General features: G+C 41.0%; 1 protein-coding gene across 4 annotated transcripts in view; it reads left to right on the plus strand.

The window, feature by feature from the left end:
• Window positions 1-14000, plus strand: part of wasf1 (WASP family member 1) — a 68525-nt gene that overhangs the window by 42278 nt on the left and 12247 nt on the right. For all 4 annotated transcript variants that reach the window (XM_058391742.1, XM_058391740.1, XM_058391743.1 and 1 more), the window contains 2 exons: window positions 299-452; window positions 7632-7749. In XM_058391742.1, the coding sequence (XP_058247725.1) occupies window positions 299-452; window positions 7632-7749 (272 nt within the window). The remainder of the gene's footprint in view (window positions 1-298; window positions 453-7631; window positions 7750-14000) is intronic.

Genomic DNA, 14000 nt, shown 5'->3' on the forward strand with positions numbered 1-14000 from the left:
ATTTTATGATTTTTATTTATTATTATTTTAATTGTTTGTTTTTTTTATCATATTTTGACTAATTTTTGCATAATTCTGTTTGCTCATTTTTAATGACGAATTAATATTATTATAAGATTAATTAATTATGATTTTACACACACTAACATCCACCTGCCTCAGAATTCATGACATATACAAATACAGACATTTACAGAAACACATTTCTGGTTGAAGCGATACATTACATACACATCATAAATTAAAAGCATAAAAGAGGGTGAAAATGAATGACCAATTTTGTTTTTCTCTCTCTCAGTATCTCTGCAGGACATTACCATGAGAAAAGCTTTTCGCAGCTCCACCATTCAGGATCAGCAGCTATTTGATCGCGAGTCTCTTCCCATCCCGATGCAGGAGACGTTCAACCTCTGTGAACAGCCGCCACCACTCAACATTCTTTCACCCTATAGGTCAGTGTATTTTTAGGATCCTGGTCTCTCGCTGTTGATTTTCCCAAGGGAAAGATTTTATAAAGAATTATATAGTAAAAACTGAAATGTAAACTGATATTTGTCACATATACATTACAACACAGTGGAATTCTTTTCTTTGAATTTCACAACTTTGAAGGTTAGGGTCAGAGCACAGGGTCAGCCATGATACAGTGCTCCTGGTTCAGGGAGGGTCGAAGGCCTTGCTCAGGGGCCCAACAGTGGTAGCTTGTTGGTGCTGGGGCTTCTTCTGATCAACAACCTAGAGCCTTAACCACTTGAGCCACCATTGCCCCACTGACTTGAATAACAAAGCAACAACTTAATAAAGGGCAAAGCTTGGAGGAACTTGTGAGGTCTACCTATAGGTAGAGTCTCTTCACAGAAACTCTCCACAGTTCAGCGATTTAAACCTTGCCAGTCCCTCTACCTCTGCTAGTTCTTCAATAATGAATGACTCTGACTTAGTAAAACAACAGAAGTCAAGAACAAACATGAAAATATGCTGAAATATGCTGTAAATAAACCAATAAACCAAAATAATGGCCCCTATTCCAGTGCTGGATTCAGCACTACTGTCTGGATTAAAAAGTAGAGTGAAGTTGGAAGTGCCAGTAGAAATGCTATGCACCCTCTCGAGCACAGTGCCTGACACTGCCTTACTACCGCTACCTGGTAAGTCGATGCAAGGATTATTCCTTTTGGTTATTTTAGTTGTCACTTCCATTGTGTTACCATGGTAGCACTTTTACTCCTGGGCCTTAATGAGATAACGCTCACAACAGGATACGTACAAATGGACACAGATCCTTGCAGTCCTTCAAGCTTGGTAGGTCTATCTGGGTGTCTTAATGCAAATAAGATGGCTGCTTTAAAAAATCACTGCAGTGGAAAAACACTCTGCAGCACCTGCCACTATGCCCAGGAAGCACTAGATGATCACCCACTACTGTGTGAAATGTGAACTAAAGACAAAAAACAGCAGGATAACTTTACGTGCTGTCACATTGTACTCATGAGTTCGGGTTTCAGAATTCTGCAACAGCGGATGGAAGGAGTTGCACAGGAGTACAACACGGGCTGCATTTGTTCACAGTGGCAGCCCAGAACACAAGGGTGGTTTTGTGCCAGTGCAGAGAATGACTAATCCTCTAAGGCATGATTTGCTGAAAGTGCTGCAGGGATCAATCAGTTCTTAAAATATGCAGCTTGTAATGGGCAGGTTTTCACCTCTTCAACCAAAGCCTTAGGGTTTCCTAACATTAGATCAGTGACTATTGATTGCACTGTCTTCAGAATATTGTTAACAACTCCATTCCACATCAGTGAGAGACCCAAGCCAGCTGGCTGTCCTGAGTGCAGAAGTGTAGAAAGAGTGATAGTGATGATACATGGGCCAGAGTGCCTAGCTGGGTCCCTTTCAAGATATCTTCTGATTGCAATGCATCAAGTTTTTGATAAGACTAGATGTAAGAGTCTTAAAATGACTGCTATTTCACATACCTGGGGAAGCAGACAAGCACCACAGATCTATGGCTTATCATAGATCTGAAAGATGCATATTTTCACACTTTCATGTGTGATGTACCAGGTCAGATTGCTTTCAATTTACATGAGCTCTAGTACTCAGAGTGTTCGCAAGGTATGTGCAAGCTGCCTTAGTAACCTTGCTGTGTGTATTCCTTTCTGGCTGACTGGCTGCAGTGTGGATGGTCGCAAGAGCAGGTGCATAGACAGCCCTGCCTTCTGCTCTCACATATGGAAACTCTGCAACTAAAAGTCAACCCCAGGAAGAATCATTTGATTCCTGCAGAGACTTTAGAGTTCACTGGCATGAAGCTTGACCCGTGTGTCAAGCAAGCCTTCTTGACAGAAGACAGAGCAATGTCTGATGGATACAGTAAGGAAATTGCAAACAGCCTTACCTTACACACCAGACTTTCTGAGTCTGTCTGCAATGTTGGCATCAGCAACCTCAGTTATAAAACTGGGAATGCTCAATGCTTGTCATCTAAATTACATAGCCTTGTATCAGTAGTACTGATAGAAGCATGTGCATATGCTGTAAGCTGTTGGTCCAGGGCTTGTTCTCTTTTTCAATCGTGAGATGAATCCAGGGGTGACTCAGGAAGAGTATCGGGTGATATATCAACATAGGATTGTAGGAGGAACTTGACGTACACACCATTTTCTACAAAAGTAAGGGCGGGCATTGTGGCTTGGAGGTTAGCACATTTGCCTAACACCTCCAGGGTTGAAATAGATTCCTGCCTCTGCCTTTAGTGAGCCTTTAGTGAGTGCCTTTAGTGAGTGATGTTTCCATCTTCTCCCTGTGTCTTAGGGTTTCCTTTGGGTATTTTGGTTTTGCTCCCCCAGTCCAGATATTGTTGTGTTTTAGGCAGATTCTCATCTCTAAATTGTCCCTAGTGTTTGATTGTGTGTGTGAGTGTGTATTGCGCCTTGTGATAGACTGGACTCCTGTTCAAGATTCCATGCTTTTGTACCCCTTTTGGGGTAGGCTTCAAGTTCCATGCAACCCAGTAGGATAAGCAGTGTAGAGGATGGATAGATGGATGGATAGATGGATGGATGGATGGATTTTCTACAAAGGTACATTTCTTATACATAAGACCTGCCTTAGAGGAGGAAAAATGTGGAAAAACTTGACAGTGAAAGGAAAATGGAAAAAAGGGTGATGTCAGCCTATCAACATGCTCAAAATGAGGGCTGTATAGCCAGTGCATGAGGTCACGCATACTAGTGTAGAGCATCAATCCAATGGCAATGTTTGAAATCAACAATCAAGTAAGCACATCTCAGATGTTATTCAGGAGACTGAACAATGAGCCAAAGAACAATTGTAAGGGGCCATTGCAACCAGACAGCAGCTGATTTGGAACACTACCGCTGGGACAGTGGTAGCTCAGGTGGTTAAGGCTCTGGGTTGTTGATCTGAAGATCTGGGCACCGCCAAGTTGCCACTGCTGGGCTTCTGAGCAAGGCCCTCCCCGCCCCAGGGGTGCTGTATCATGCCTGACCCTGCGCCCTGGCCGCAACGTCTGTAATTGGGATATGTGAAGAAAGAATTTCACTGTGCTGTAATGTATGTGACAATAATAAAGTCGTCTTCTTCTGGAAGTTGATCCAGTAGAAGTTGATCTGTTTTTTGACCAGCGGCTTGTGTGTATTGCGGATTTACCATAGAGGGGCTCTGCTGCGTAAAGAAAGGCTAGTCAATGGACTAAATGAAGTGATTGTGTAGGCGTACTTAAACACAGGTCAGGAGGCAACTTCTTACTTTAAATGTCATTAATTTGTACATACTACATCTAAGCTACATATATTCTTGGGTGGGAGACTACAAGGAGTATCATTTGTGGACGGTATCAGAACTTCCAGTGCTTTTTATCTTCAGTTTAAATGAATTGAATATGTGAATTGTGAACAGTTTTAATCCTCAGCAGAAAACAGTGCTTAGCATTATTTATGAGTGCCGTCTGCTCTTGTCTGACACGGTGTGCTATACGGCCTCCTTTCTGAAAGAAAGAAATTGTTCTGAAGGAAAGTGCTCTGGTTAACTGGATCATAAGGAAATAGGATGGAAGGGTATATACACTATATTGCCAAAAGTATTCGCTCACCTGCCTTGACTCGCATATGAACTTAAGTGACATCCAATTCCTAATCCATAGGGTTCAATATGATGTCGGTCCACCCTTTGCAGCTATAACAGCTTCAACTCTTCTGGGAAGGCTGTCCACAAGGTTTAGGAGTGTGTTTATGGGAATTTTTGACCATTCTTCCAGAAGCGCATTTGTGAGGTCACACACTGATGTTGGACGAGAAGGCCTGGCTCTCAGTCTCCACTCTAATTCATCCCAAAGGTGTTCTATCGGGTTGAGGTCAGGACTCTGTGCAGGCCAGTCAAGTTCATCCACACCAGACTCTGTCATCCATGTCTTTATGGACCTTGCTTTGGTCACTGGTGCACAGTCATGTTGGAAGAGGAAGGGGCCAGCTCCAAACTGTTCCCACAAAGTTGGGAGCATGGAATTGTCCAAAATGTCTTGGTATGCTGAAGCATTCAGAGTTCCTTTCACTGGAACTAAGGGGCCAAGCCCAGCTCCTGAAAAACAACCCCACACCATAATCCCCCCTCCACCAAACTTTACACTTGGCACAATGCAGTCAGACAAGTACCGTTCTCCTGGCAACCGCCAAACCCAGACTCGTCCATCAGATTGCCAGATGGAGAAGCGCGATTCGTCACTCCAGAGAACGCGTCTCCACTGCTCTAGAGTCCAGTGGCGGCGTGCTTTACACCACTGCATCCGACGCTTTGCATTGCACTTGGTGATGTATGGCTTGGATGCAGCTGCTCGGCCATGGAAACCCATTCCATGAAGCTCTCTGCGCACTGTTCTTGAGCTAATCTGAAGGCCACATGAAGTTTGGAGGTCTGTAGTGATTGACTCTGCAGAAAGTTGGCGACCTCTTCGCACTATGCGCCTCAGCATCCGCTGACCCCGCTCCGTCAGTTTACGTGGCCTACCACTTCGTGGCTGAGTTGCTGTCATTCCCAAACACTTCCACGTTCTTATAATACAGCTGACAGTTGACTGTGGAATATTTAGGAGCGAGGAAATTTCACGACTGGATTTGTTGCACAGGTGGCATCTTATCACAGTTCCACGCTGGAATTCACTGAGCTCCTGAGAGCGACCCATTCTTTCACAAATGTTTGTAAAAACAGTCTGCATGCCTAGGTGCTTGATTTTATACACCTGTGGCCATGGAAGTGATTGGAACACCTGATTCTGATTATTTGGATGGGTGAGCAAATACTTTTGGCAATATAGTGTATATATACAGGGTTTTGTGACCACACACAGAATTGTATTGTTTCTTTGGGTTTTTTATTCCCATGTTAGTCATGTGTTTCTCTCTGAGGGCATGCAGATATATGAATAGGGTCCAAATAAAATATTAGCTCTGTGTGTGGTGGTGTACCTTACCTGCTCTTATCTATTCTGGTCTGGTTAATTGAGCGAGCCTGACAGCTGTGGGTCCCTATAGTAGACAGTTGGATGCTCTGTTTGGGATTCAGCTCAGACCTACATGATCAACATTATTATATTTAGGGGCCCAAGCGCAACTAGAAAACTCAATGGCTCAGAAACAAATATTGTATAAAAATAATGAATATTTATGGAATGAATCCATAAAGGGGTCGTTGGATACAAAATCTTTGAGGAACCACTGGGTTAGCAGGAGACGAAGGTTCCTCTGGATACCGACTGTTCCTTTCATACTGGTTATTAATGTGTCTCATATTCCATTCATCTAAATTTATACCCATGTGTATACTCTGATTGTGGATTTGAATTAAGCATGCTTCATAAACATGGAATGTATTAAAGTTTCATCATGCATCAAAATCCCTCTCTCTCTCTCTCTCTTCATCTGGTTTCTCACATTCCCTCATTACTTCAGGAGAACTTCAGCACCTGCGGCTGCTTCTTCTGGATGTGACAGCTGCTCCATCCATCACTCCCTCTCTCACACTCATCTCTCCTTCAGCACATTCTCCTTCCTCTTCACACTACTGTTCATTTTCTCCCATCTCACTCCCCTGGCTGCTGTTATTTCCTCCAGCTCCTCTCTCATTTTCCTCATGTTGCTCTGTTTAAGAGTCTGAATTCCGTCTTGTTCTAACAACAGTGCTTTGAGTTAGATTTTAATGGAACGCAGCGCACTGCGGCATTTTGGAACATCACACTGTGTTTGTCAAGTAGAGTGATTAAAGGAATAACTGAATTGGGCAGCCTTAAAGCCTCAAGTAATCTAGATGCCTACGGATTTCTTTAAGGTTAATGCAAGTAATATGCCAGAATATATTCCTTTCATATACGAATTGTTTGATTCTTGAAGCTCCAAAACGAAGCTGTTGCTGCTGCTTCAAAAATGTAGTGATGACTCCATAATTCAGTATTTTTTTTTTCTTCAGTCATTGGATGTTTAATATAACTCTCAAGCTTGGTATCATTCAGGCACTTTCACAGCATATTCCCTGAGATTTTACATCTATATATTTCTCCAGCGATCTTTTTCTCTGCAGCAAACATTGGCGTTGTACTTCTGAGGATCAGAAAGGTCTGATACTACAATAGTAATAACGTGTAATTCTTTGTCAACAGCTTTACAGATGCCCAATCGTAAAATTTTTCAAATAAAAAAAATGCACAATGCCTGCAGATACGTACAAAAATTACTACTAATAATAAAAAAAATACTAATATTATTGGAGAAACAAGAACTATAGTAGAGTAAAATAGAGAACTGTTCAGAGGAAATTTGTCTGCTTCCAAATTAAAGTTGGTGGAGAGGAAAAGAGAAGAGCAGGAAGTAAATTGCGAGGAAAATGGAAGAGCAGGATGTTGGTAAAGAAGAAGAGAGAGGAGCAGGAAGTTGGTGGAGATTAAGAGAGAAGAGCAGGAAGTAAATGGAGAGCAAGAGAGAAGAGCAGGAAGTTGGTGGAGAGGAAGAAAGGAGAGCAAGATGTTTGTGGAGAGGAAGGCAGAAGAGCAGGAAGTTGGTGGAGAGGAAGAGAGGAAATGGAGAGAAAGGGAGAAGATCAGGAAATAAATGGAGAGGAAGAGGGAAGAGCAGGAAGTAAATGGAGAGGAAGAGGGAAGAGCAAGAATTAAATGGAGAGGAAGAGAGAAGAGCAGGAAGTAAATAGAGATGAAGAGAGAAGAGCAGGAAGTTGGTGGAGAGGAAGAGAGAAAAGCAGGAAATGAATACAGAAGAGTGGGAAGTAAACAGAGAGGAAGAGAGAAGATCAGGAAGTACATGGAGAGGATGAGGGAAGAATAGGAAGTAAATGGAGAGGAAGAGGAAAGAGCAGAAAGTTGGTGGAGAAGAAGCGGGAGAAGAAGGAAGTTATTGGAGAGGAAAAGAAGATAGCAGGAAGTAAATATAGAGGAAGAGAAAAGAGCAGGAAGTAAATGGAGAGGAAGAGAGAAGAGCAGGAAGCTGGTGGAAACATTCATCAGCATTCTAAAGAAACAAGTCAATTATTTGAGCCCAATAAATGGTGTATGAACTAGTAAAGACTGTTTATAAAGAGTTATATATCTGTGTGTTATTTTTCCGTAGGGATGACGGGAAGCAGGCTCTGAAGTTCTACACAAACCCATCCTATTTCTTCGACCTGTGGAGGGAGAAGATGCTGCAGGACACGGAGGACAAGAGGAAGGAAAAACGGAAGCAAAAGGTACAGAGAAGGAGTAGAAGGATGATGAAGCGTGACATTCAAAGGAAGCACTAAAGTCTATTTATGAGTTAGATTTTGAAAATGTTTGGTCTGCACAATTAAGGCGGAGTTTATAATTTCATTCAGTTACTCAGTTATGTTCAATAACCATTTTACCCAAGAATTCGTACACACTCACATTCTCACACACTTCTTTACGTATTCATAAGGGAAATGCTGAATTACCAGATCATCTAGTAGGAAGGAAACCGGAAAACCTGACAGAATCCTACATGGAGAGAACATGTGAAGGATCAAACACAGGGATGCTCAGTCTTGCTAACTGCAGTGTAGTGGTCAAATTTAATACACCTAAGCGTCTCCACTGACCTTATACCGGTGGTGGTGGTGCTTGTTTTCCAGCCCACGTTTTGTACAGATTAATGATTATGATGTCTTTTCTTCCTGAACTCATGTAGCAGTAAAACCCACAGCTCAGACACACAGATGAAGATGCATGAGGTCATCAGTTTCTCATAATAAAGGGTCATCAAGGGTGTTTTGAGAGCTCCTAGAGTTTTGGACATGAGGAAATGTTCTGGGTTTTTGTTCCACCTCACCAATGGAGAATTGGTATTAAACAGTATTAGGTATTAAACCGTTCCAAAAAACACTGGGAACATTGGGACTCATACAGCACAAGCTTTGTGTATCTGTTTAGATAACCGTTAGCGTTATCATTAGCCGTGTAGCTCCTGTTTAGTTCTCTAGTATTAACATCATTTCCTTCTTCCATTACTGGTGTACAAGATTCGAAAATGGAAATGAGTAGGTTACCATGGTGACTAAATGACACGGAACAACAGCATTTTTCTGTGTTTAACACAAAAAGAGTTCGTCTTCTGAGTTGGAAATGAGTGGAGCGATAGATCTATTAGACAATTAGACACCAGCGGCGGCGGCTTGTCGATGGAGAAGCGCTGCGAGGGCATGCTGTGAATCACTCTTCTCTACGGCTTCACGGGGAGGTGTCTGGATGTATGACTGCAGGGTAGTTCGGGCCAGTATGTGTGTATGTGAGTGTGAGAGAGATGCAGTGTAGGTGGTGTGTATATTGGGTGGATGATTTCCTTGATTAACAGTTTGGTCTGACCCGCCCCCACCATCCCCATCGTTAGAGACCACCACAGCTAACACAGATTGGAAGCCCTCATGCTGACTGCTTCTAAATTACAGACTCTCTCTCTCTTTTTCTCTTTCTCCCTCTCTCTTTCTTTCTCTCATACACACACACACACACACAAAATGCAGACCTCCCTCACTCCACCACCAGGGGCTAATCAGTAGCTAATCAGAAGCAGATTGTGTTTCTATGCATGAAGGCGGTTTCTCTCTTTCTCTCCACCTCCTCATCCATCACTACCATTGTTTCTCTCCCCTCTCTCTCTCTCTCTCTGGCTCTCTCATTCTGGCCCCTGCGGCAGCATTTCAAAGAAGAGTGTGTGTATGTGTGTGTGTAATAATAAAAGGACAGCCAGGAGATCCCCTGGATAACGATGGGCTGCCGTGACCGTAGCACTCGATAACTGAAGGGAACAATATGACACGGGTGAGAAGTGTGTGTGAAGCATGTAATGTATCCTTTCGCAATGGATGACATTCCCGCAAAACATAATAATCCCCTAACATCGAGAGCTCTCGTGATCGGCCGTTACAATAGAAGCTAAACCCTTCATTCTGGATAGAAATAATGTCCGTCCGTCAATCAATCGTCCGGCCATAAAAATACAAATTCCACTAAATAAAGTAGAGGCTTAAACAGTGGAGGTGTTTGGTGAGCTAGGAAAGAAGTACAGTTTGTGAAATAGGTTCAAAAATAAAAGAGGTGGCTGATAAAATAAACAAAACAAAACAAAAAAAGAGCTTAGATAATCATTAATAATATAATAATTAGTAATTAGTGTTAATGAGTGTTTTAATAATTATCCATCACCAGCTACGTCACTGCATTGAATATGACAGGATCAAAAAGACACTGTAACAAAATAAAAAAAAATGTAATTTAATACAAGTAGGAATATATCCAGAATAAAGTTGAGATATTTTCAAAAAATCTGATCATTTATTAAATATTAAATCATAAATTCATTGATTTATAATCTATTTCAAAAGTAAAATCGTAACATTATGAGACAAAAAAAGGAGATTTTTTTTTTGAGAAATAAATTAAATCAAAGTTGTATTGGTATTGAAAATTAAATCATGAAATTGTATATTATGAGAATAAAGTATAAAACAATGAGAGAAAAAGTCATAAAAGTGGTTATTTTGACAATAAATTCATAATATTTTGTGAATAAAATCATAAAAAATATCTGATTTTATGGGAATAAAATCAGAAACCGTCAAGAAATATAGTTTTAATACTCAGAATGACAGAATGATGCACATCAAAACAAGAGAAATAAAAAAAAAATGTTTCTTAAAAAAAATAAAAATAACTTTCTTTTTTTGAAGGAGAAAAACCACCTCTAGTGCTCCATAATGTTGTGCTATTTCAATAAAAAATAATATCCTAAATTTATAAAGCGATATACGTTTTAAGTGACATCTACAGAAGCTTTTATATTAGCCATCAAGCTAACTACAACGTATCTAAGTAGCTTGTAGCTAAGCTAAAAAGAGCATGTAGCTAAGAACGAAACCTTGTGTTTCCTGTGAAGTTAAGCTAATTTCTAAGCCAACAGGTAGCGCCCTAGCTAGCTAACTACCTTTTTTCCCCCTTATTACCGAAGGCAGGTGCTCTCACCACTCCGCTAATGCGCTAGTCATTTCCACATAAACTAGCCTAAATCTTTCACAGAGCGTGACATGATGGCAGCCAGCAACATTCAATCAGCCTTTGTGTAGAAGCAGAAGCAGGGAAAGCTATTCGTTCTCATTAGATTAGCTGTGTGTGTGTGGGAGAAGCAGGCCTTGTATTAGACAGCATTGCATTAGAGTGGAATAGATTAGGTTAGCGCATGAGTGATAGGACGCAGTGCTGGTGAAAGTGCTGGACGCAGCGGTCACATCCACTCAGTCCTCACTCCTCATTCTCATGTATATTGATGCTGACACACTGTCTGGGGGTTTCTCTTCTCTTCACTTCTTCTCTTCTCTCTCTCTCTCACACACACACACACACACTTTTACATAAAATGGCCATGATGATAAATCATAAATCGTTCGACTTTGCATCTGTCATAATTAAAGACACAAATTTCTTGCCTCTTTTTAATTATTTTTAAAGATTAATAGTTTCATGGGTGTTTAAGCCTGAGTCTTTCAACATCAGGATTCGAAAACAACAGGCAATCATGTAAGATAAACTAAGCTAAAACTGTTCGCCGGATTTATGAAATCTTCATACTCTGATTCATATGTCGGGTTTTGTGGGCGTCACTACATGTAGCGACATGTAGTGACGCCCACAAAACTCCAAATAAGGTACACAGGGCATGAAATGAGTGATCAAGGTAAAGTCTGAAAGGAAGAAGTGGACGTTATTTTGACTCACTTTTATGCCAATAATAATATTAATAAGAGGAAGAAGAAGAAGCTGAGGTGAGCTTTGTTTAAAGCTTAAAGCTGCAATACGGCTGTAAAGGATATGATTTGAACACTTGAGCTTGATAAATGAGGTCCAGTGCAGAAGCACAAAAACATTTTTATCTCAGGTCCCACACGTTCAGTACCTAAGAATACAAAAGGATATTGAAATGTTCCTCATGATGAAGTGGACTAAGATCTCACTAGAAATATTATTCTTTCCACGATATACGCATCACTAAATATGAATTCTTCTCACCTAATTTGTCCTTGGGGATTAATAAAGTCTCTGCGCTATTTATGGTGTTCCAGTAATCTTGATATTGACAGTGTTCATTTCATTATGTACACTAACCAATTGTGTCTGTGTCTTGGTGTGTGTGTGTGTGTGTGTGTGTGTGTGTGTGTGCATAGCAGTAGGAGCCCTGAAATTTAATTGCCTTTGTATTTTGTTATGTAAACCCTGATTGACAGATCACGCTGATTCTACTTATTTCTCGCTAGAATGAGTATCTACTGACTGTTACATTACATTGATGAAACTGACAACAGGGTGTGTGTGTGTGTGTGTGTGTGTGTGTGTTTTTATTGTCCCTGTTTCTAAAAAAAGTCAGCACATCGTCAACCAGAATGGTTTTGAGAACATTGTTTCAATGAGCATGGGTGTTTTCCATCTCTCTCTCTCTCTCTCTCTCTCTCTCTCTCTCTCTCTGTCTTATTTTCTCTCAGTCTCTCCCTCATTCTCTCTGTCTCATTTTCTCTCTCATTTTCTCTTCTTCATTCTCCCTCTTACTCTCTTCCTTATTCTCTCTTAGTCTCTCTCTCTCTCTCTGTTTCTCCCTTTCTCTCTCACTCTCTCTCATCATTTTGTCTCTCTCTCTCGCTTCCTGTCACTTATTCTCTCTGTCTCATTTTCCTCTATCATTCTTTCTCTTTCTCCTTCATTCTCCCTCCCACTCTCTTCCTTATTCTCTCTGTCTTAGTATCTCTCTCTGTCTTAGTATCTCTCTGTCTCTCTCTCTCTCTCTCACCCTCTCCCTTATTCCTTATTCTCTCTGTCTCATTTTCTCTCTCATTCTTTCTCTTTCTCCTTCCTTCTCTCTCTCTCTCTCTCTCTCTCTCAAATTTCTTAAATTTTAAAACACATTTAAACTACTTACTATTAAATATATTGACACATACACAAAAAAAGAAAAACAAGTGTAATGGCAAAGAAAAGATAACAGTAAATGAACAGATCAGTTCCAAACTCTCTCTCTCTCTCTGAATTGTTCAAACCTAATCCATCCTCACACCTACTTGAGTGTGTCACACAAACAGATATTCCAAGCATCACATGATCACCTCACCCTCCAGCTGTAAATCAGCCATTAACACCCGGCGAGGCCGTACCCCTGCCAACACGTAGCAGTTACAGTGCATGACTAACAGCCCTGCCCCAGTCCCCACCCACAGTTACCATGGCGATTGCACCTCTAATTCAGTTAGATTACATTTAAGGGTTGTATCAGTGTCTGAGCCTATTACAATCTAATCGAAACTCAATACGTGCATTTCATTGTGAAGTCATGATCAGACTCCTGATTCCAAAACCATGTCCTCACCAAGAACCATCACATTATTTCAATCCTAATCCAGTAACATAAATAAAAAATAAATAAATGCAGGCATCTGAATTTGTTCCATCTGAAACATTTTAATTTTAATTGTAAAGTTTGCAGATGGAAATGAAGCAGCAATATTTTAGAAATATTGGATTTGTATAATTTCATATAATTATGTGATATTAGTAACGTTTGACATGAATTTCCCCTACATTATTTACTGCATTAGTTATCATGAATTTGTTGTATTAACTGATGTATTAACTGGTACCTGTTAAAATGTTGACTAAATAACCTGCACTAATGATTATTCAGTCGATGAATAAAAAATACAGCCCAAATAAATTTGCAAAAAATTAAACTACAGCATGCCGATAGAAAGCAATGTTGACAACGCACTGAAATTGTTGTGAGGGTGTGGTTAGATGTGTTTGTGTGTGTGGGAGGTGCTTGTGTGGGATGTGGTTAGGGTTGTGTGTGAGGTGGTTAAGAGTGCGTAGGTGTGGTTAGGTGTGTATGTAATTAGGTGTGTAGGTGTGTGGGGTTGTGGTTAAGTGTGTGTAGGTGTAGTTAGGTGTCGGGGGGGGGGGGTGCCTGTGTGTGTGATGTGGTTAGGTTTCATGAGTGTGGTTAGGTGTTTGTGAGTGTGATTAGGTGGGAGGTGGAGGGGATGTGTCTTTGTGGGATGTGGTGTTAAGCATGTGGGTGGGTGTGTTTAGGTGTGTTAAGGGGGTGGGAGAGGATGTGTTTGTGTGGGATGTGGTTAGGTGTGGGTGTAGATGGGGGATGTGGTTAGGTGAGTGTGGTTAGGTGTGTGGGGGGGAGTGTGTTTAGGTGTGTGTGTATGTGGTTAGGTGTGTGTGTGGGGAGTGTGGTTAGGTGGGGGGGGGGGTCTGGATATGGTTAGGTGTGGGTGTGGTTAGGTATGGATGTGTGGTTAGGTATGGGTGTGTGGTTATGTATGGGTGTGGCTAGATTTGTGTGTGTGGTGTTGAAAGCCTGTGAAAAGCTGAGCCTCCTGTAGCAGACAATCATTTTCATTTTATTTTAAGAACTAAAATAATTCAGATGTGACTA

This window comes from Hemibagrus wyckioides, linkage group LG06 (genome assembly GCF_019097595.1).
Source record: "Hemibagrus wyckioides isolate EC202008001 linkage group LG06, SWU_Hwy_1.0, whole genome shotgun sequence".
Lineage (NCBI taxonomy): Eukaryota > Metazoa > Chordata > Actinopteri > Siluriformes > Bagridae > Hemibagrus > Hemibagrus wyckioides.